At 36.3% G+C, this 22887-nt stretch overlaps 1 protein-coding gene across 1 annotated transcript in view; it reads left to right on the top strand.

Moving 5' to 3' along the window:
- The window catches only part of USP9Y (ubiquitin specific peptidase 9, Y-linked), a 144737-nt gene that overhangs the window by 13334 nt on the left and 108516 nt on the right, over positions 1-22887 (top strand). Inside the window, 6 exon segments of the mRNA NM_001009110.1 lie at positions 2364-2476; positions 3822-4040; positions 13225-13476; positions 13638-13776; positions 15383-15535; positions 16741-16845. Of these exon segments, the coding sequence (NP_001009110.1) occupies positions 2364-2476; positions 3822-4040; positions 13225-13245 (353 nt within the window). The 3' untranslated portion in view covers positions 13246-13476; positions 13638-13776; positions 15383-15535; positions 16741-16845.

Raw genomic sequence — 22887 nt, forward strand, 5'->3', positions numbered from 1 at the left:
ATTGTATGACATCATATATATTTGGTGACCTTTTTACACTTAAGTCACATGTGATTGAGAAATATGTTAATTTGTGATTGAGAAGTATGTTAATTTGTAAATAGTTTTGCCAATTATTTTTATTTATTTTATTTTATTTTTTTGAGATAGAGTCTTACTTTGTCACCCAGGCTGGAGTCAGTGGCGTGATATCAGCTCACTGCAACCTCCACCTCCTAGGTTCAAGTGATTCTCTAGCCTCAGCCCCCCAAGTAGCTGGGATTACAGCAATGAGCCACCACACCCGGCCAGCCCCATCTATTTGTTTTTTACATGGAAGTCACTATTTCACTAATATTGAGTGTGTATGTTTAGTAAACTGTCTAGCTTACATATTTAGCTTTTTTTGCTTCTTAACACAGAGTTGAAGGGTTTTTCTCCAAAAGAAAAACGTCTTAAAAGATGAAGCCTTAATATAAAAAAAAAAAAACAACCTATGAAGAAAATTTGATATTTTTACTTTCAGCCACAAGTACAAGCTTTGGGTTTGAATGAAGCATTTTGGATGATTTTGTTGTAATAATAGGTACAATAAAATTCATGGATGAGCCATTTTTGTAATATTTTGTATTTTTTAATTTTTATTTTATTATATTATTTTTTATTTATTTATTTTTTTTGAGACAGAGTTTCGCTCTGTCTCCCAGGCTGGAGTGCAGTAGGGCGATCTTGGCTCACTGCAAGCTTCGCCTCCTGGTTCATGCCATTCTCCTGCCTCAGCCTCCCGGTAGCTGGGACTACAGGCGCCCACCACCACGCCTGGCTAATTTTTTGTATTTTTAGTAGAGACGGGGTTTCACAGTGTTAGCCAGGATAGTCTTTATCTCCTGACCTCGTGATCCGCCCACCTCGGCCTCCCAAAGTGCTGGGATTACAGGCGTGAGCCAGCGCCCCCGGTGAATACTGTGTATTTTTTTAAGGACTTGAAAGCTCTAAGAAGGGTCAGAAGTATTTAATTTTTGTGTCATTCAGCAGGAACTTAACTGTCAGTGTTGTTAGACAAATTTTTAATTCCTTTGGTATCCTGTAAAGTGTTTCTGTTGCCAATTCTGACTCTGTGGTGGTATTGATAATTTCATTTAACTAATAACTATCCTACTGTCATTTAACGACTGTTATGTTGTTTTACTGATCTTACCAATATGTGATCTAGTGACCTCTGAAAATATTTTACCAGATTGAAAATATTTCTCCTCATTTAAATTTCTTTTGTTAATTGCATATTTATTAATTGAGTAAATGTCAAGGACTTCTGTATTAGGTATGTTCTAGGCTCTAACACTACAAAATGAACAAAAACTGGAAATGGTATTTCATTTCATAGCATTGATATTCAGTGGATGTATGTCATTTGCAGGGACTTTTCCTCTGTTACTCTGAGATCGTGATTACTCTAAGATAAAACTAGTTTAAATGATAGAGTAGTATGTATATCATTCAAATGAAAATATATCTCCTTATACATATTTAATATGTTTTGAGTTGCTTTAAGAGTTACAGGTTTTCTGGCTGGGTGCAGTGATCCTGTAATCCCTGTAATCCCAGCACTGTGGGAGGCCGAGGTGGGAAGATCACCTGAGGTCAGGTGTTTGAGACCGGCCTGGCCAATATGGCAAAACCCTGTCTGTGCAAAAACTACAAAAAGTAGCCAGGTGTGGTGGTGCATGCCTATAATCCCAGCTACTTGAAGGCTGAGGCAGGAGAATTTTTTAAACCTGGGAAGTGGAGATTGCAGTGAGCTGAGGTTGTGCCACTGTACTTCAGTCTGGGAAATAGAGCAAGACTCTTCAAAAGAAAACACTTGTAAGTTTTATTTTTTGATAGAGGCACATGGATCTTGCTTTTCTTAAATCAGGTAAAGGTAAAAAGAAAAAAGAAACTTAGGATTTGCCTCTTAAATTTGATGATAAATGGGCAATTTACCGGGAAAAATCAGATTTTTTAATTGTCACTTTTTAATTTTCACAGATTTTTTAGTGTATTTCAGTAATTAAAATTCTGTGAAATGGTTCAATTCCCTGTCTACTAGTGAACATTCTTTTTCTGATGTCATATTTTCAAGCTGTTTCAATTAGTTACATTACTTGATTTGATGTAGTTTATACAACTGTTTCTAAAATTTACTGAATATTATATTTCATTCCTTTTTCTGAAATACCATGTTTTTTCACCTTTTTAACATTTTATAATGTCATGTCTCATTTCAAAAGCCACAACACTATTTGTGAATTGGAGACCATAATAGTTTCTAGCAATTTACTATGTTTAATCATAATTGGCCAAATAATTTTTTTTAAACATTCTTTGTTTGGCTCGTTTTTTAGGCCTTGATGTTAAAAGTGAAGCATGCCAACGTTTTTTTCAAGATGGACTGACAATATCTTTCACTAAAATTCTTATGGATGAGGCTGTGAGTGGCTGGAAGTTTGAAATTCATGTGAGTCTTGTATTTCATTTCTGGGACTCAGATTTACATGGTGATTCCTGTGGATTTGTTTTTGAAAAATACTTCTGTGCGTAACATATTAACATATCAAGTCTGCTGATATATACTGCATAATTGAAGGTTAGCATGGTCTTTAAGAATGAGCTTGCGGTTTTGATTTAGTAAACCTTTGTTTAACCTGTCCCCTGAAATTTCAACAACCTTGTAACCTTACACACAATACAGTGTATTTCATCAAATGCAAGATAGTATTGATTGGAAGAGGCACTACTATTTTGTAGCACTTGAGGTCAAAAATACTTAAGCAGACTCTCAATGTAGCTGGGATAACAAAGGATATAATTTCAGTGAAAATGTAAATGGTAAAGAAACTCACTATGCACAAATGTAAAGCAAAGAAACTATTTTCCAGAGTATAATAGTTCTAAAGTCAGTTATGTAATGTGCAGAGAATGAAAGAAAGAAGATTGGTAGAGAAAGAAGACCCCCTGTCTTGGAAATTTAGACCAGAAACCAATACTCACACAATTTTGTGATACGAATTCATAGAGTTTTGATGCCAAAAAAGTCAAATAGAATTTAATACATTCTCAGATTAGCAGTATCTTCAAGTGACAGGTAAAAGGAAACACAAGTAATCTCAGGTAATATTGCAAATCTATTACCTAGGTATATATTGCAGTCTGCCAAGTATCTTGATTCTATTATAAGATACCTTCATATTTCAGAGATTTAAAAAATGACAAAAAATAAAGTATCTTTACTGAATTACTGTACATACTTCAGGCCTCTGGTTCTTTTTTTGAAAATGCAGTTAACCAAAAGTTATGAATCAAATATATACTTTTTGATGACCTCAACCTAAAAAATACAACTTAGACATTTTCCACAAATGACCATGGCATGCATATGCCAGCAGCTCTGAATTGACCTATAACTTTTTTGTAGGGGTGGAAATTGAAATTTTGAAAATATGTGACTTTTGAGTTGAGATGTTGATAACAAAACTTTAAATGTTTCCTCTAAAGTACAAATTCCAGAGAGAAAAGTGGCAGTTTGTGTGTCCTGTGGACATAAAGCAGAAATAGACAAACTGTGGTACCTACTTTATTTGTTACGTTTCTCAAATAGCTTTTGAAATTAAGTGCAAATTTATGAAATAAATATTAATTTATCTTTACCAATGTATTACTTTGATCGCAATATTAGTGAAATTATGCAGAATTAAGATGACCAGTGCAGAAAAATGGAAAGAGATTATTAATAAAAATTAAATGTGTTTGAAATTGCAATGTGTTCTTATTATAAACTGTATTATATCCTATCCATGTAACAGAGATGTATTATTAACAATACTCATCGCCTAGTGGAACTTTGTGTGGCCAAGTTGTCCCAAGATTGGTTTCCACTTCTAGAACTTCTCGCCATGGCCTTAAATCCTTACTGCAAGTTTCATATCTACAATGGTACACGTCCGTGTGAATTAATTTCCTCAAATGCTCAGTTGCCTGACGATGAATTATTTGCTCGTTCTTCAGATCCTCGATCACCAAAAGTGCGTTGGTTTGTTATTTTCAAGATTAAATATTAATTTTTTTATTTGCATTTGCCACAGACCATTAGTGATGTGAACCTGTCTTTAAATAATGATCAAGTCAATACATAATCTTGTTTTATGTGGGTTTCTGTTTAAAGACCTATTATTTAATATGTATAACCTTGAACTCATGGTCAATAACCATATAACTCATGCCTGAACAGGGTTTATTATGTATTGATTGGTTGAATATGCTCCTTGGAGCATAGCATTGTGTTTCTGTGAGGAGAAGTCAGTATTTGCTAATTCATTGTTCACAGCTACTTTAGAGACTGTAATTACTGCAAATAAGCATGGGCTGTTCTTTGTTTGTACTGTGTGTATATATTTATTAAAACAGCAGAATGCTTACATATATTTACAGACTGTATAACCTCAGTGAGATTTAAAAATTGTACCATTTTGCTTTCATGACATACCATTAGGTGTTTCTTGTAATGCCTGATTTTCTTAGGAGAAGATGGTTCAGTGTTCAACAGCTAAATCTTGGATCATGTAAGTAATCTTTGTAATTGTACCTCAAAGGGAAGTTAGATCTGCTTTATACTTGCCAGAATTAACAATTTTTCTCAAGGAAGCGGGATAGAAGACAGCAAAATCTAATTATACATCAAAAAGCCAGAAAAGAAAAAAACAGCCAAAACCACTGCACTAGCAGTCAAGGCTATGGAAAAGTCACCCAGTTTTGTATATTTTCACTTTAATGTGTCAGTATCTTTAATATTACTGTAGTGGCTATTTCATATCTCAAAGTCAGTTTGATCATATTAAATTCAATTAATATTTAGCGCATGAAAAAAAAACTTAACCAGCAACAGAAAAAGAAAATAGAACGTGGCTTTAGCAAGTATACTGCATATGCACATGTGCGTGTGCTCACACACACACAAACACACAAACTCGCAGAATCCAAAAAGATAAAATGATACAGAATTCCTTTAAATAGTATAAAATTTTTGTGAACAGACATAATTTACTTTTTTCTTTCCCATTGGTTCAAATTGGATAAATCCTGTTACTGCTTTTTCTTGTGTTACCTCCACAGGTAGGAGGACTTAATTAGTGTATTGAATAGAAATAGTGAAAGGAGGCATTCTTGATTGTTCCTGATCTTAGATAAACAGCTTTCAGTCTTTCATCATAGAATATGATGTTAGCCAAGAGCTTTTTACATAAAGTCTTTATTATGTTAATGTCAATTATTTCTGTTCCTCATTTGTTTAGTGGTTTTATCATTGTGGTGTTAAATTTTGTCAAAGCTTTTTCGGCATTGATGGCCATGATCATGTGATTTTTTCCTTTCATTCTCTTCAGATTGTGTGTCATATTGATCAATATTTGTATGTTGAAGTGTCTTTCATTCCAGGAAAAAAATAACTTGGTCATGTATATAATCTCTTTAATATGTTTTAAATTTTGTTGCTACTATAGCATTGCAGAATTTTGCATCAATATTTATAAGGGAGATTAGTGTGTAGGGTTTTTTTTTTGTAATTTCTTTGTCTTGTTTTGATGTTCAGGGTAATGCTGTCTTCATAGATGAGTTTGGATATGTTCTTTCCTCCTCAGTTTTTTGGAAGACTGTGAGGATGATTGGTCTTAATTCTTCAAGTATTTGGTAGAATTCCCCCAGTGAAGTGATTGGGTTTTGTTTGGGCTTTTCTTTATGGGGGTATTTTTGATTGCTGATTCTGTCTGATTAGTTATGGGCCTATTCAGATTTTCTATTTCTTCATGGTTGCGTCTTGGGTAGATTGTATATTTCTATAAAGTTGTCCTCCTATCTAGGTTATCCAGTTTTTTAGGATGCAGTGGTTCTTAGTACTGTCAGATGGTTTTTTATTTCTATAATATACATAGTAATGTCTCCTCTTTTGTTTCTGCTACTAATAGCAGTCTTATTTGAGTCTTCTCTCTTTTTCTTAGTCAAACTGGCTAGAGGTCTGGCAATTTCTTTATTTTTTCAAGAACCAAATTTTGGTTCTGTTGTTTTTCTGCTCTGTTTGCTAATCTCTTGCATTTATATTCTTCTGCTATCTTTGGGTTTATTTTGTTACCCTTTTTGTAGTTATTTTTTGTTTGTTTGTTTTTGTTTTTGAGACACAGTCTTGCTCTGTCGCCCAAGCTGGAGTGCAGCGGCATGATCTCAGCTCATTGCAACCTCTGCCTCCCGTCCTGTGCCTCAGCCTCCATAGCTGCTGGGGTTAACAGGTGCTCACCACAATACCCGGCTGATTTATGTATTTTTAGTAGAAAAGAGATTTCACCATGGTGGTCAGGCTGGTCTCAAACTCCTGACCTCAGGTGATCCGCCCACCTCAGCCTCCCAAAGTGCTGGGATTACAGGCATGGGCCGTTGCTCCCAGCTTCTTTTTGTAGTTCTTTAAGGTATAAATTTTCGGTTGTTGATTGGAGATCTTTTTTAAAAAATCCTCTGTACTATGAAGTTCTCTCTTCGCACAGCTTTTGCTGCATCTCGAGAATAAGTTTGATATGTTTTCATTTTTATTTGCCTCAAATATTATACTTTCTGTTGGAGTTCTCCTCCTTGATCGATGGGTCGTTTAAGATGTGTTGTTTAATTTCTACTTATTTATGGATTTTTCAGTTTTTATTTTTTTTTTATTTTTTGAGATGGAGTTTCGCTTTTTCACCCAGGCTAGAGTGCAGTGGTGTGATCTCGGCTCACCGCAACCTCCACCTCCTGGGTTCAAGCAATTCTCATGCCTCAGCCTCTGGAGTAGCTAGGATTACAGGTGTGTGGCACCACGCCCAGCTAATTTTTTCTATTTTTAGTAGAGATGGGGTTTGACCATGTCGGCCAGGCTGGTCTTGAACTCCTGACTTCAAGTGATCCACCTGCCTTGGCCTCCTAATGCGCCTGGCTGATTTTTCAGTTTTTCTTCTGCTGTTGATTCCTAGTTTCCTTGCATCCTGATCTGGAAAGATAGCTTGTATGAGCTCAGTCTTAAATATGTTAAGATTTGTTTTGTTTGTTATGTAATGTATCCTGATGGATGTTCTAAGTGCACTTGACGAGAATGTTTATTCTGCTACTTTTGTGTAGAGTGTTCCATAAATGTTTATTAGGTCAACTTGTTCTCTAGTGTTGTGCAAGGCCTTTTTTTCCTTATTTTTTTTTGGAGACAGGGCTTTGCTTTGTCACCCAGGCTGGAGTATAGTGGTGCCATCTCAGCTCACTGCAATCTCTGCCTCCCGGGCTCAAGCTGTTCTCCTGCTGTGTAGCTGGGATTACAGGCACCCGCCACCATGCTTGGCTCAGTTTTGTATCTTTAGTGGAGACAGAGTTTCACCATGTTGGCCAGTCTGGTCTTGAACTTCTGATGTCAAGTGATCCTCCCACCTCGGCTTATTGACATTTTGTCTGATTGTTTACTGATCATTGGAAATATGGTATTGAAGTGTCTGACTAATTTTGTATAACTTTCTCTCTAGGTCTCATAATGTTTGCTTCACACAGTCAGCAGTTCTGAAGTTTGGTGTATGCATATTTATAATTGCAGTGAATTCACCCTTTTATGATCATATAACATCCTTTTTTGCCTCTTGTGAGAGGATGCTACCTAAAATTTATTTTGCTTCATATTAGCAAAACATGTTCTCTTTTAGTTACTGTTTGTGTGGATTTTTTTTTTTTTTTGAGACAGAGTCGCTCTGTTGCACAGACTGGAGTGCAGTGGTGCAATCTTGGCTCACTGCAAACTCTGCTTCCCAGGTTCAAGTGATTCTCATGTCTCGGCCTCCCAAGTAGCTGGGAGTGTGCACCACCATGTATGTACCACCATGCCCTGCTAATTTTTGTATTTTTAGTAGAGACGGGCTTTTGTCATGTTGGCCAGGCTGGTCTCAAACTCTTGACCTCAGGTAAACCCACGTCGGCCTCCCAGATGTTTTGTATTCTTAGCTTTCAAGTTGTTTGCATCCTTATATTTAAGTGAGTCTTTTGTAGACAGTGTATCTTGGATTCTGTTTTTGTTTTTTAAATCTGTTCTGCCAATCTGTATCATTTGGTTGGGAAGTTGAATCTACTTTATATTCAGAGTAATTAGTGATAAAGAGGATTTACCACTGCCATTTTGTTGTTTTCTGATGTCTTACAGCTTTTTTTCTGTATAATTTTCTTACCTACTGACTTTATTTTCATAATTTCAATTCTTCAGGTTGTCTTTTACAGACATGTTGTGATTCTTCTCATTTCCTTTTAGGCATATTCCATAAACATGTTTTTCCTGGTTACCATGGGGATTACATAGGGGCATACCTTGGAGATAGTATTGCAGGTTGAGTTCCAGACCACTGCAATAAAGCAATTACCACACTGAAGGGAGTTGCACAAGTTTTTTGTTTCTCAATATATATATAATTTTCACTATTCTTAGTCTGTTAAGTATGTGGTAAGATTACGTCTTTAAAAAATATACTCACCTTAATTTTAAAATGCTTCATTGCTAAAAAATGTGACATTTTACAAATTTCACTTAAAAAAAAAGTATCTGCAAAATTCAGTAAAGCAAAGCGTAATAAAATGAAGTATGCCTGTATATTATTATAATAGCTGTAACAGTCTATTTTAAACCCATACCAACTTGATTTCAGTTGCATACATAATGTCCTTTACACCTCACCTGCTGCAATTTATGTTATTGATATCACAAATGATATATTTTTATATGTAATACAGACATAAGTTTTTTAATTCTTTGGCCTCTCAAATTCTGTAAGAGAATAAAAAGTGGAGTTATTAGACAATTACAGTAATACTGAGTTTTACAAATGTTTGTGTGTTTTTCTTTACCACAGATTTGGTCATTTTTTTTAATACATTGAATTATCACCTAGGGCCCTTGTATTTCAACTTGCACTCCATTTAGCATTTTTGTAGTCTAGTGGTAATAGACTCTAGCAGCTTTTGTTTGTCTAGAAATGTCTTAATTTCAAGGACTGTTTTGCCAAGTACCAAATTATTATTTGATAGTATTTTCCTCTCAGTACTTCCTAATGAGCATTCAGCTGTTAGCTATTTTTGAGGGTTTTGTTGTTGTTGTTGTTGCTGTTGTTTTGTTTTCATTATGTGAGGAGTTACTTTTCTTACTAATTTCTAGATTCTTTCTTTTTATAACTTTTTTTGGTGGTGGTCTTTGGGGGTGTGCCTTCCCTAGAGGTACTGAGCCTTTTCTATTTGTATATATCCATGTCTTTCCTCAAATATGGCACAGTTTTGGCCACTATTTCGGCCACTATTTCTGCATGTGAGACCTCTGTTTCTTTATCTTCTGCTTCTTGGACGTTCATAATGTTTGCATTTTTCCAAGTGGTGGTATTCCCTAAGTCTCTCAGGCTATTCACTTTTGACTTCTTTTTTTCTCCACTTACTCTGATTTTAAATGACCTTTTCTCAAGTCGTGATTGTCAGTCCTGCCTATTGATGTCTCCTGTTGAGCCCATCTTGTGAATTTTTTAATTCAGTTTCCATATTTTCATCTGCAGAATTTACGTTTGGTTTTTTTGTTTGTTTGAGACAGAGTTTTGCTCTTGTTGCCCAGGCTGGAGTGCAATGGCGCGATCTCGACTTACCACAACCTCCATCTCCTAGGTTTAAGTGATTCCCCTGCCTCAGGATTCCACGTAGCTGGGACTACAGACGCGTACAACCATGCCTCACTAATTTTTTGTATGTTTAGTAGAGATGGGGTTTCACCATGTTGGCCAGCATGGTGTCAGTCTCCTGACCTTGTGATCTGCCTGCCTCGACCTCCCAAAGTGCTGGGATTACAGGCATGAACCACCACACCTGGCCACCGGCTACTTGTATTTGGAGATGGGGTCTTCTTCTCCATGTTTGGTCAGGCTGGTCTTGAACTCCTGACCTCAGGTCATCTGCCTGCCTTGGCCTCCCAAAGTGCTGGGATGATAGGATTGAACCACCATGCCTGGCCCTGGTTCTTTATTATTTTTTTTCTCTGTTGACATGTTCATTTTATTTGTATATCACTTTTCTAATTTTCTTTAGCCTCCTTTTTCATTAGTTCATTAGGCATATTTGACTTTTTCTTAAATTTTTTTATTTTATCTTATTTTATTTTTGAGACAGAGCCTTACTCTGTCTCTCAGGCTGGAGGGCAGTGGTGCGATCTTGGCTGACTGCAACCTCTGCCTCCCTGGTTCAAGCGATTCTCTTCCTCAGCTCCCCCTGGCCCCGAGTAGCTGGGATTACAGACGTGCACCACCATGCCCAGCTAGTTTTTGTATTTTTAGTAGAGATGGGGTTTCAGCATATTGGCCAGGCTGGTCTTGAACTCCTGATCTCAGGCGATCCGCCCGCCTCGGCCTCCCAAAGTGCTGTGATTAAAGGTGTGAGACACTGCGCTGATATTTTAAAGTGTTTGTCAAGTGAGTCTGACTGTGTTTCTCCAAGGACAGTTTCTGGAGATTTATTTTATCTTGTCTACTTTTTGTATGCTGTCATCTTTTTTTTTTTTTGAGACAGAGCCTTGCTCTGTCACCCAGCCTGGAGTGCAATGGCACCATGTCTGCCCACTGCAACCTCTGCCTCCTGGGTTCAAGCAATTCTCCTGTCTCACCCTCCCAAGTAGCTGGGATTACAGGCTCCCACCACTATGCCCAGTTAATTTTTTGTATTTTTATATTATTATTATTATTATTATTTTAAGACCAGATTTCCCTCTTGTTGCCCAGGCTGGAGTGTAATGGCGTGATCTTGGCTCACTGTAACTTCTGCCTCCCAGGTTCAAGCGATTCTCCTGCCTCAGCCTCCCGAGTAGCTGAGTTTACAGGCACCCACCACCATGCCAGCTAATTTTTGTATATTTAGCCAGGGGTTTCACCATGTTGACCAGGCACGTCTTGAACTTCTGACCTCAGGGGATCCACCCACCTCAGCCTCCCAAAGTGCTAGGATGACAGGTGTGAGCCACCATGACTGGCCTCCTGAGTCATTTTGAGCATTTGAAAAAGCACTTATATTCCCCAGTCTTTGTGAACTGGCTTGGTACAGGGGAATTCCCTTTATTAATCAGCTCAGCTTGCAGGCTTAAAGCCTGCTTTAACCTTTTCTAGGTATTTGTCTTTCTTGAGACTTTCCGTGAGTCTTTTTTACCCATGTGTTTCACATGGTTCTGGTTATTCCATTCCATGATGGTTGCTGTAAAAATTTCCCAATTCCTCCATGAGCCTCACCTCTGTTTATTTTCGCTGCCTTACCTGTCATGTGCATTCTTCATTCAGTAGTTCGCCTCAGTAGTCTACAGGTTTGTAATTCCCTTGGAGACTTCACAAATTGTCTTCCCATGGCTTCTAGTCGGAGTTTTAAGCCACTGTTGGCCCCTTGCCCTTCAGGTTGAGTATGCAGAGACTAATCCCACAGGCAGCCTGCAGACAAATTTAGAATCTTGTAAATCTAGCCCTCTTGATTCCTCCAGTTCATACAGAACTGGTGACCAGATCACTGGTTCTGCAAACTGTACCTTGGTAGGAAGGGAGTGGGCAAGGATAAGTGAAATAACACAAAATTGCCTGTTCCCTTTGAATATGGCTTTTTCTTGAACTGGGCATTTTCTTGATAGCTGTATACTTTTGACTGATTTTCAGAATTGCAACGAAGTTTTTTCTTTGAACAGAAACAAGGCTTTGGAGTGTTTTAGTCCACAATCTTGCTGATGTCACTCCATGAACTCATTTTTTAAAGCTAAATAATAAAAAGATAGGAAAATATAATATTATAGTAAATTCATTCAGGAATATATTTACCAAAGCTTTTAAAATTCAGTTTTTCATCGTATCAAACGTAGGATTAGAGTTATACAAGTGTATTCTTTAAAAGTTATTTTTTATTTCACATTTTCCACATGTCCCGAATATGTTTTTCTGTTCAAACTGGAGAAATTATTTCTCTCAAGATTGGTAGTGTGGTCAGACATGATGGCTCATGCCTATAATCCCAGCACTTTGGAAGTCCGAGGCGGGTTTATCACCTCAGGTCAGGAGTTCGAGAGCAGCCTGGCCAACATGGTGAAACCCCATCTCTACTAAAAATACAAAAATTAGCTGGGTGTATTGGCAGGTGCCTGTAATCCCAGCTATTCAGGAGGCTGAGGCCAGAGGATTGCTTGAACCTGGGAGGCAAAGGTTGCAGTGAGCTGAGATCATGCCACTGTACTCCAGCCTGGGTGACAGAGCAAGACTCCGTCTCCAAAAAAAAAAAAGAAGAGGAAGAAAAGATTGGTAGTAAAACATCCTTTGTTCTCTACTCCCTCTTTTTGATTTTTCTCCTAAAACTTGACTCTAGAAAACGATATAAAAATCTTTCATTTTACCTTATTTCTTAATTCTTAGTTTATTCATTCTTTTCATAACTTCTGAAGTCGTTAATTCATATTGCATCTTAACGTTTAGAAATATTTTTAGATATACAACCTTTACCTGATTCTTACTCGTACCAGATACATGAGATATAAACAATACCAGTTGTGTCCCCATGAACTATGATATAATTTCTGCCTGTGCTGTGTCCAGCTGAAAGATATAGAAAACAAAATACAATATAAAAGGTTTAAATCTCTGTAAGTATATATAGTAAACATGTCTTGTACTCTTTTTAAAGATAATTTAGTATAATTTTTTAATTAAATTTTCCGTTTCTAGTATGCTTCACACAAATGCATCTCAAATAGTAACTTTTTTTCTGAAAGGGGGGAATTAATTTTTATTATTAACTGTATTACAGGGTTGGCTAGTGGATCTCATCAATAAATTTGGCACATTAAATGGGTTCCAGATTTTGCATGATCATTTTTTTAATGGATCAGCATTAAATGTTCAAATAATTGCAACTCTTATTAAGTTATGTTTTCATGTTTGTTAAATAATTTCATGTTTGTTCAAATAATTGCAGCTCTTATTATGTTTTCATATTCTGTGCATTATACAAATTACTATTTTATTTACTTAAAAATCATTGTTTCATTTTTTTCAGTGTGGGTTGTGTCTCACTGTAAAATGAGGACCTGTTTTTGTGTGGTCTTAAGTGTTGAAAGTAATTGGCAAGTTTAGTTCTTTTAAAAAACATGAATGTTACAGAGGTTTTGTGTCCTTCATATTTCAGACCATTTGGACAATGCTATGAGTTTCTCAGTCAACATACAGTGAAAAAGTACTTCATTCCAGTTATAGAAATAGTTCCACATTTATTGGAAAACTTAACTGATGAAGAACTGAAAAAGGAAGCAAAGAATGAAGCCAAAAATGATGCCATTTCAATGATTATTAAATCTTTGAAGAACTTAGCTTCAAGAATTTCAGGACAAGATGAGACTATAAAAAATTTGGAAATTTGTAGGTTAAAGATGATACTCAGGTAAGATATTTTCCACCTTAAATTATTTGTGTGAATTCTGATATAACATTTACTCCAAATTTCTCTCATTTATGGTTGTAAATTTCTTCTTTTAGTGGAAAGATGAATGCACTGAATGAAATAAATAAGGTTATAACATTTACTCCAAATTTTTCTCATAGATTGTTGCAAATTTCCTCTTTCAATGGAAAGATGAATGCACTGAATGAAATAAATAAGGTTATATCTAGTGTATCATATTATACTCATCGGCATAGTAATCCTGAGGAGGAAGAATGGCTGACAGCTGAGCAAATGGCAGTAAGCCTCTTAAATCTTTTATTGTGAATAAGACACTGCTTGTGGAAAATTACATTGTTACCAATTATTGTTAGAAGCAACAATAGCAAAACTAAAATTGAAAGATTTATGACTAATCGTAAGATCTTTTTATAATAATAATAAAAGGTTTAATAAATGATTAGTTGTTTGAAACTGTTGAGGTAACTTAATTGTTCCTCAGGTAAATTTATTATTTTTGAATGTAGCTTTGATGTAAATAGATGGCTTGGTTGAAATGAAATAGTAAGATGTGATTTTTGGAGGGGTTGAGTGGATCTGTAGTCTGGTGAATGAACTAACGTAGTGATCACTTCCTAATTCCATTTGAAGATTAATAAATAGGGATTATAACTAATGGGATAATTGAGTAGTGCTTTATCATGATTTTAAGAATATTAAGATTAATTTCTTTTTTTTTTTTTTTGAGACAAAGTCTCACTCCATCACCCAGGCTGGAGTGCAGTGACACGATCTCCACTCACTGTAACGTCCGTATCCTGGGTTCAAGCAATTATCTGCCTCAGCCTCCCAAGTAGCAGGGATTACAGGCACCTGCAACCACGCCTGGCTAATTTTTATATTTTTAGTAGAGATGGGGTTTCACCATTTTGGCCAGGCTGGTCTTGACCTCATGACCTCATGATCACCTGCCTCGTCCTCCCAAAGTGTAAGATTAATTTCTTAATAATTTCATTTTAAAATCACTATGTATGTCATTTTGACAGGTAATGAAACTGTTTACCATAGATATTTTCATACATTTTAGTTTTGAAATAAATAGCAAATACTTCACCAAAGTATTAAAAACTCTTTTTTTGAGTGTATGTGGTTTGCATAGTGGAGATCATTTCTGTAGAATAATCTTTACCATAAAATAACCTTCAGGTTGCTAGTGGAAAGGATTAGAATGTGAAAAAAGATATGCTAAGGACATTTGGGTGGTATTAATAGTGTTTACCTTAGACCCATGCTCATACTCAGTGCTGGTGGTCAGGTTTTATGTATGCAATTTGCCTGCTTTGTGGAATGTTAAACAGAATTACTCAGTATATTCACTAGTCCTTGAATTATTACTGGTTCTTGAGAGACACCAACATTGAAAGTATTTAGCAAAATTTGACATTGTTGTGGCACTTTTATTGTATTTTACAGAAGAATCTAAGATTGGGAATATAAAACTGGTTGTTTTCAATGGATAGTGTGAGAAGTGTACTGTTGTATCACATATGGGAATCTTTATTTGCAGAAGTAAAATTCTGTAAAATTATTTATGTTAATGTATACTAATTGCAGATTACAACACCAAGGTAATTCATTATATTAGTGAATTATAATTTGTGAATCTAGTACACCTATGGAAAGATTTTATATGCCAAATTTTGTGAAATAAGTTATTTTAGTGTTTAATTTTGAATTAACACAACACTTAAATGTCACACTACTGTGCTGTAATTTGTGAATGTATACATAATTTGGACTTTTGAATTCCTACTTAATGTTATTTAGAAGTTGGAGACATGTTTTTATTTTGCTTTTTAAAAAATTTCTTTTTAGTTTCAGCATTGAATTTTTGTATTACATTTAGGAATGGATACAGCAAAATAATATCTTATCCATAGTCTTGCAAGACAGTCTTCATCAACCACAATATGTAGAAAAGCTAGAGAAAATTCTTCGTTTTGTGATTAAAGAAAAGGCTCTTACATTACAGGACCTTGATAATATCTGGGCAGCACAGGTAAGAAAGTGAGATGATAGCTGTTTTCTAAGAAAGATACCAAAAAGGAGAAAATTTTTGGTAACCCTTATATAATGGCCAGCAATTTAGTATTGCCTGACTTTTACTAATGCATGTGCTGTTCATGTAGAGAAATCTTACCAAGAATTTTTAAACAAAAAATAACATTTTTCTGTCTTTGTATATATATTCATGGTAGCAGCTTATAGGTAGTTTTTTTGGGTTTTTTTGTTTTGTTTTGTTTTGTTTTTAGATGGAATCTTGCTCTCTCTCCCAGACTCGGGTGCGTTGGTGCAATCTCAGCTCACTGCAAGCTCTGCCTCCCGGGTTCACACCATTCTCTGCCTTACCCTCCCGAGTAGCTGGGACTACAAGCACCCACCACCAGGCCTGGCTAATTTTTTGTATTTTTAGAAGAGACAGGGATTCACCCTGTTAGCCAGGATGGTCTTGATCTCCTGACCTCGTGATCCATCCTCCTTAGCCCCCCAAAGTGCTGGGATTGCAGGTATGAGCCACGGTGCTTGGCCACACATGGTTTTAAATGAAAGATCTATATAGCAAAATAATTATGATTAAAGGAACAATTATTGAAAGAGGATAAAGAATCTATATTTGGAGGTTTTCACCTATGTAATGCATAGAAGAAACAAATGTCACGAGTTCCATTACGGTGACTTTAAAAAACATACGATTATTATAGAAGATTATGACTTTCCATAATAACCCTGGTTTCAGATATACTAATGCATATGTTTTTATATTATCTTAATGGCAGGTTTCTACTCCTGGGTCACTTGGGGAGTATTGTTAGGCACTGGCTCATAAAGCTTGTTTTTTGCCTTTTTTTAAAGAGAAACAACAAAATACTTGCTTTTATTGAGCACTTAAGCTTGGAGTTTTGAAACAATCCAATATTTTGACTTCTTTTTCTCTTAGTTTTATTTGTAAATACCTTCTAGTAAGTTTTCATATTAATTTCCGAAGTTTACTATTTGTACCCAAAAAAACTGAGTTGCCAGGTATTAAATGACAGTTCTAAAGCATTTCAAATATTAAGAATTCTGTTAATTACTCAAATGAAGTAGGAATGTTTATTAAGTAATGGAGAGTCTTGTAGTAGAACTATTTTTTTGTTATTAAAATTTAAGTATGCTATAATTTTTTTGTTTGCTTTTATTTATCTACTTTTGTTTTTTCAACAGGCAGGAAAACATGAAGCCATTGTGAAGAATGTACATGATCTGCTAGCAAAGTTGGCTTGGGATTTTTCTTCTGGACAACTTGATCATCTTTTTGATTGCTTTAAGGTAGTAGCTTGAATAGTAAAGTATTGCCAAATAGTAAATATTGCCAGTTAATTCTAAGTAAAGTTTAATTAGTTAGATTTCTTTTGCTTATAGCTAGTGTGCTTAACTAACATTTTCATGGAAGAATCTCTGATGAAAAAGAATTGGTCATTGTTGTTTCTTCCAATCAGAGTTTAACAATAATTTGTTGTAATAGTTTTCATCACAAATGCAGAATCTTAATGTTTTTTCACTTAGATTATTTCTTTGAATTCATTTCCACTGGTAATTTTCATTTTCACTTTGGTTAAAATAACCTGTAGAAATGCAGAGAATAATTGGAAAATGAGGCATAAAACATTCTGGTTCTATGGAGTTATGTATATGGCATATAGAAATGAAATTCAAAAAACAAGAGGTTTCTAATATCATAATGTCACTTTTAAAGACATTTTGGCACAATGGTCTCGCTGGTTTTTAAGGCTGATGAATTTATGGATCAAGAATATAAATCCATATGTCATTATTCAGGAATAAATATTTCAGTAAATAGTAATTAGATTTTTGGTGGGAGCTTTACTTGCTAATTACAAGAGAGAATAGGCTGGCATTGTTCTTTTAAAATGTAGATTCTTACATTCTATCACCCAACTATTCTATTTCTGAATCTATGCCCTGGATAAACTCCTGAATATGTTCACTAAGGAATGTTTTCAACAGTATCTTAGCAGGATTGTTTTATTAGTCCCGAACTGAAGGAAACAACATAATATCTATATATTATGAAACGATAAGTAAACTGTGGACTCCTTTATATGGAACACTTTGTGACAATGAAAATTAACACATTGTAACAGTTTAGCACATAGATGGATCTTGCCATTATGGAGAATATAGAAAAAAGGAAGAAAATGATGTACAAGAAGTCAGAAGTGACCTGGATAATAGTTTCACAAGTGTTACACTTTGAATTCTGACTACACCCCAGATGTGTTAAATCAGAATTACCATGTAAAGGGACTAGACTTTTAATCATGTCAGCATAATAAGAATTTATTTGAGATGACTATATGTTTTAATCTGTTGGATGTATATCAGAGGTAGGCAAGGACATCAATATTGAGAAGTTATATTTGATACTCTTTATTTCCTATTGTTTTTAGTCCTGAGATAACTTCTGAAACAGTGATGCACCAAGACAGCCATAATAATAGATGGAGGATCTGGTGTCAATTTCTCTCTTTTTTTTTTCTCCCTCTCCTTTTTAATTCATAAATTCTCAAGATGACTTCAAGATAATTAAAATAAAAAATCTATTATCTGACTGGGAACGGTGTCTTAACGCCTGTAACCCCAGCACTTTGGGAGACTGAGGAGGGTGGCTCACATGAGGTCAGGAGTTCGAGACCACCTTGGCCAACATGATGAAACACCATCTCTACTAAAAATACAAAAAGTTCTCTGGGCATGGTGGTGCATGCCTATAATCCCAGTTACTCTGGAGAATGTCTTGGACCTCGGGGGCAGAGGTTGCAGTGAGTCAGGATCACACCACTGCACTCCAGCCTGGGTAACAGAGGGAGACTGTCACAAAAGAAAAAAAAAAATCTGTCATTTCTGTATTGCTGTTTGGCTTATCTGTTGTTTATCAAAAGTCTGTTATTCAGTGACTAGCATTGCATTTTTGAGGTGTTGGTAAATCTGGCAGTTCTTACACAGCATGCCAGTGTGTCTTCAAAGGTCTTTGTTAAGGTGCTTTTAAGGAGGCAATGAGTATACGCCAATTATCAGTTCTTCGTGGGCTGCAGCTGGATGATTCCAAGTTTATCTTTCTTCTCAGTTACATGTAGTTAATGTGCTTGCTCAAACTCTAGGTGATAAAGATTTGAATTCTAAGTAAGCCTTTGTCTTCTGAGGTGTTGGTACTAATTTTCAGTGCTTGCCAACGTTTATTTTTGGCATAATTTTTAATTTTTGAAAGTCCCATGGTTATGAGATTCTCTTTGTGGTCATCAATTTTAATATTTCTAGATACTGAGATTGAACATTTTTACAGGTCTTTGAGCTGTTCTCACTTCCTTCTTAGAATATGTCTATTTTTCCTGTCCAGTAGCTGTCCTAATTTGTTTCCTAGGAGTTTTTGTGTATCTAAATGCTTATTGTTCAAACTGTATCACAAATAGTTTCTCACAGGTTTTATTAACAGTTTGGTTGAATCAGGATCCAACTACATTCCTCACTGTCTAGTTTTCTGTCTTTTAATCACTCCTCTTTGATTCTGTAGTTGCCTCCTTACATTTTTTTGTTCTTGTAATAATATTCATCATTTGCTATTTTGTTAGTAGTTTCTGTATTCCTTTTGTTATTTCAGTGGGAATTTTGTGGACACCAGAGGGAATTAAAAGCAGGTGTTACAGTTGTCTTCCTAAGAAATTCTGTATTTATCATTTTAAATTGCTGTACAGTTACTAGGTTAAGGTGATGTAGTCCTTTCTCCTATTATTGGACATTCAAGTGGATTTCAGTTCTTTAGTTCTAGTGTGTCCAGAATTTATTCCTTCCTGTGGGTTCTTGGTCTTGCTGACTTGAAGAATGAAGCCACAGACCCTCCTGGTGAGTGTTACAGCTCATAAAGGTAGTGCAAACCCAAAGAGTGAGCAGCAGCAAGTGTTATTGTGAAGAGCGAAAGAACAAAGCTTCCACAGGGTGGAAGGGGACCCAAGCCGGTTGCTGCTGCTGGCTTGAGTGGCCAGCTTTTATTCCTGTATTTGGTCCCACCCACATCCTGCTGATTGGTCCATTTTATAGAGCTCTGATTGGTCCATTTTGCAGAGTGCTGATTGATCATTTTACAGAGCACTGACTGGTGTGTTTACAGTCCTTTAGCTAGACAAAGAGTGCTGATTGGTTTGATTTTACAGAGTGCTGATGGGTGTGTTTACAATCCTTTAGCTAGACACAGAGTGCAGATTGGTGCATTTGCAAACCTTTAGCTAGACACAAAAGTTCTCCAGGTCCCCATCTGAACTAGAAGCTCAGCTGACTTCACCTCTCATTAATAACTACTAATAAAATACTACATATAGCTTCCTCTGTATTGCTGGGCATTTAGAACACTGTTTTACTTTAATAAATTAATTTTTGATACTAAGAAGATTGTAGATTCACGTACCATGTTAAGAAGTAATGCAGAAAATCCCATATATTCTTTCCCTGTTACTCTTAGTGTTAACATCTTTAAAAATCACTGCAACCAAGATTTTGATCACTACCAAGATTTTGACATTGTTTCCATCAAGATACTGAATATCTGTGTCATCACAAGGATTCCTCATGGTGCCCTTTTATTGCAACACCCGCTTGCCTTCTGCCCCAACTTCCTTCTTAACCCCTGGCAACTAACCAGACCGCCAGTCAGCTCAATTTCTAAAGGTCTTTTGCTTTTACTTTAAACATGTACTAACTGGAATTGAACATAATATGGCCTTTTGAGGTTAGTTTTTTTTTCATTCTATTTAATTGTTTGCAGGCTCACTAGAATGATGTATGTATCTATCAGGTTGAGTATCCCTTATCTGAAATGCTTAGTACCAGAAGTATTTTGGAATTTTTTTTTTTTTTTGGAGCATTTGCCTCATACTGACTACTTGAGCATCTCTGCATTAAAAATCTGAAATCCAGAATGTTTTTATTGCTGTTGTTTTTTGAGATGGAGTCTCTCTCTGTTGCCCAGGCTGGAGGGCAGTGGCGCGATATCAGCTCACTGCAAGCTCTGCCTCCTGAGTTCACACCGTTCATCTGCCTCAGCCTCCCAAGTAGCTGAGTAGCTGGGACTACAGGTGCCTGCCACCACACCCGGCTAACTTTTTTGTATTTTTTTTTCAGTAAAGACAGGATATCACTGTGTTAGCCAGGATGGTCTTGATCTCCTGACCTTGTCATCTGATCTGCCTGCCTCAGCCTCCCAAAGTGCTGGGATTACAGGTGTGAGCCACCATGCCTGGCCCAGACTGTTTTAAGGAGCATATCTTTTGAGCATCATGTCACCATGCAGAAAGTTTCAGATTTTGGAGTATTTGGATTTCAGATCTTCACATTAGGCATACTGTATCTGACATTTGCTTCCTTTATTGACGAGTAGTACTCATGGTATGAACTACTCACCGTGAATGGACATCTGTATTATATCCAGGTTGGGGCTATTATAAACTGCTGTGAACCTTGGTGGGCAGGGTTTTTGGCTTGTTTATGTTTTTATTTTGTGTTTTAATGCAATGCTTATTTCTCTAGGTGAGATGAAATGTGGAAATGTTGCAGTCTTCCTAATGCACCTTATTGTAGCAGTTTCTCATTTTCTGTATCAGTACCCCAGATTCTTTGTCCTGTGTCCAAGAAAATTAAGGAACGTGGACACAAAGGTGGGATTGGAGTGAAAATTTAATAAGTGAAAGAAAAAAGCTCTCTTCAGCAGAGTGGAGTCTGAGTGGATTGCTGGGTTATAGCTGAATTTAACAGCTTTTATAAGAAGCTCTTCTCATCTCTGTAGCAGTTTGAATAACTTCTATTATCAGTAAAGCTGTCTGTGCAACTCCTCTTATCTTAAGCAGTTGTGGATATGTCTCTAGGCAAGCACAGAGTGCCACTTCTCTTCTTGATATAACTGAGGGTTTGTTTTCGATAAGCCCTTCACCTCCCTGTGTAAGTTCTCACCATTTGTATGCCTGAAAAACTTTTTCCTGGGAGCTGACTAATTACACAAAGTTGCTTAGCTATGTGCAGGTGCAGCCTGAGGTTTTCCAAACTGATTTTTCCTTTGCTTCTCCCTCATTCCCTGCTTCAGGAGTGGAAACCCTGACTGCTGTTGGGAAGATTGGGCATTGATCTTTCTGTTTAATTCCTGCTGGAGACAGGCATTGTGTGGGGAACAGAAGCTAGGATTCCTCCAGGAGATGGTTTAAGACACTCAGATGAAAGAAGTGTTTATGCCTGGTTCCATTTGCATTACCATTTGGAGCTTGATAGCTTCTAAGTGAAATGAAACAATTTGGGTTACTAGTGGACATATGTTAAAATGAGACAAGAAGTGGGGAAAGACAGCATTAAAATCCTGAGGCTGTTGACATGCCCTGATAACTGGTGGCTATAACTATGCCTGTTAAGATTTTGGGTGCATGGGGCTAGGCTTTGTTGAGCTTCCTTGGTCTTACTTTCCCAAAATGGAAACGTCTGGATTATAGGTTACCTGGCAGCATTTGTAGGATAATCGCCCTGAACTAGAACATTGTTCCAGATTTTTACGTTACATATCCCTTTCTGTTTCCTCTGAGCTGCAGCCAGAGATGGCTGGTTAGTTTACAGGAATAAGCAATGTTAGTTTAAAATATAGGCAGGAACGTAAAAACTACTAACGAAACTAGAAGTCAATGACAGATATGTGATAAGTTTGGAACATAATTTCCCTTTTTTCAGTCCTCATTTCTGTTAAAAACAAATTCCAGTCCTCATTTCTGTTAAAAACAAATAAGATTGAGTTGTTTGCAAAATAGACTTTAGTTTTAAAGTTGGTCTGAGATTTGCATAAAGTACAGGAAGAATAATTATTTTTACACAGGCCTTTTAGATAGGCTTTGATGGAACTTTCTTCCACAAGGACTCTCAGATGGGACTTTGAAGCTGAGCCCAGCCACGGGTTTGTACCCTCAGATACCTGTAACTTAGGTAAACTTCTCTTTTCTTGAGGTTCCAAGAGCATGGTGTTCCTAGGGCTGTGAGAAAGTGAAATTTGTTACTCACCGCAGGTTAGGAAGCTTATATGGAAGCTGTGTAGACAAGGTATGAGGCCACTTTTCCCAAAGGGCTTTTATTGGCTCTGCAAGTCAAGACTGACTCCTTCAGTGGAAACAAACCCTCCAGTCAAAGCCTTGGTAAAACAACCAGTTTTTCCAATTGTGTGCAAAATAAAATGGATTCTTACTGCACTGACGCAAACAACCATATTATAAGTCAAGAATACTTACAACAAGTATCTGAATTTTAAAGGAACCAGGCAGAAAGAAACAAACA

The sequence above is a fragment of the Pan troglodytes genome, chromosome Y, assembly GCF_028858775.2.
Source record: "Pan troglodytes isolate AG18354 chromosome Y, NHGRI_mPanTro3-v2.0_pri, whole genome shotgun sequence".
Taxonomy (NCBI): Eukaryota; Metazoa; Chordata; class Mammalia; order Primates; family Hominidae; genus Pan; species Pan troglodytes.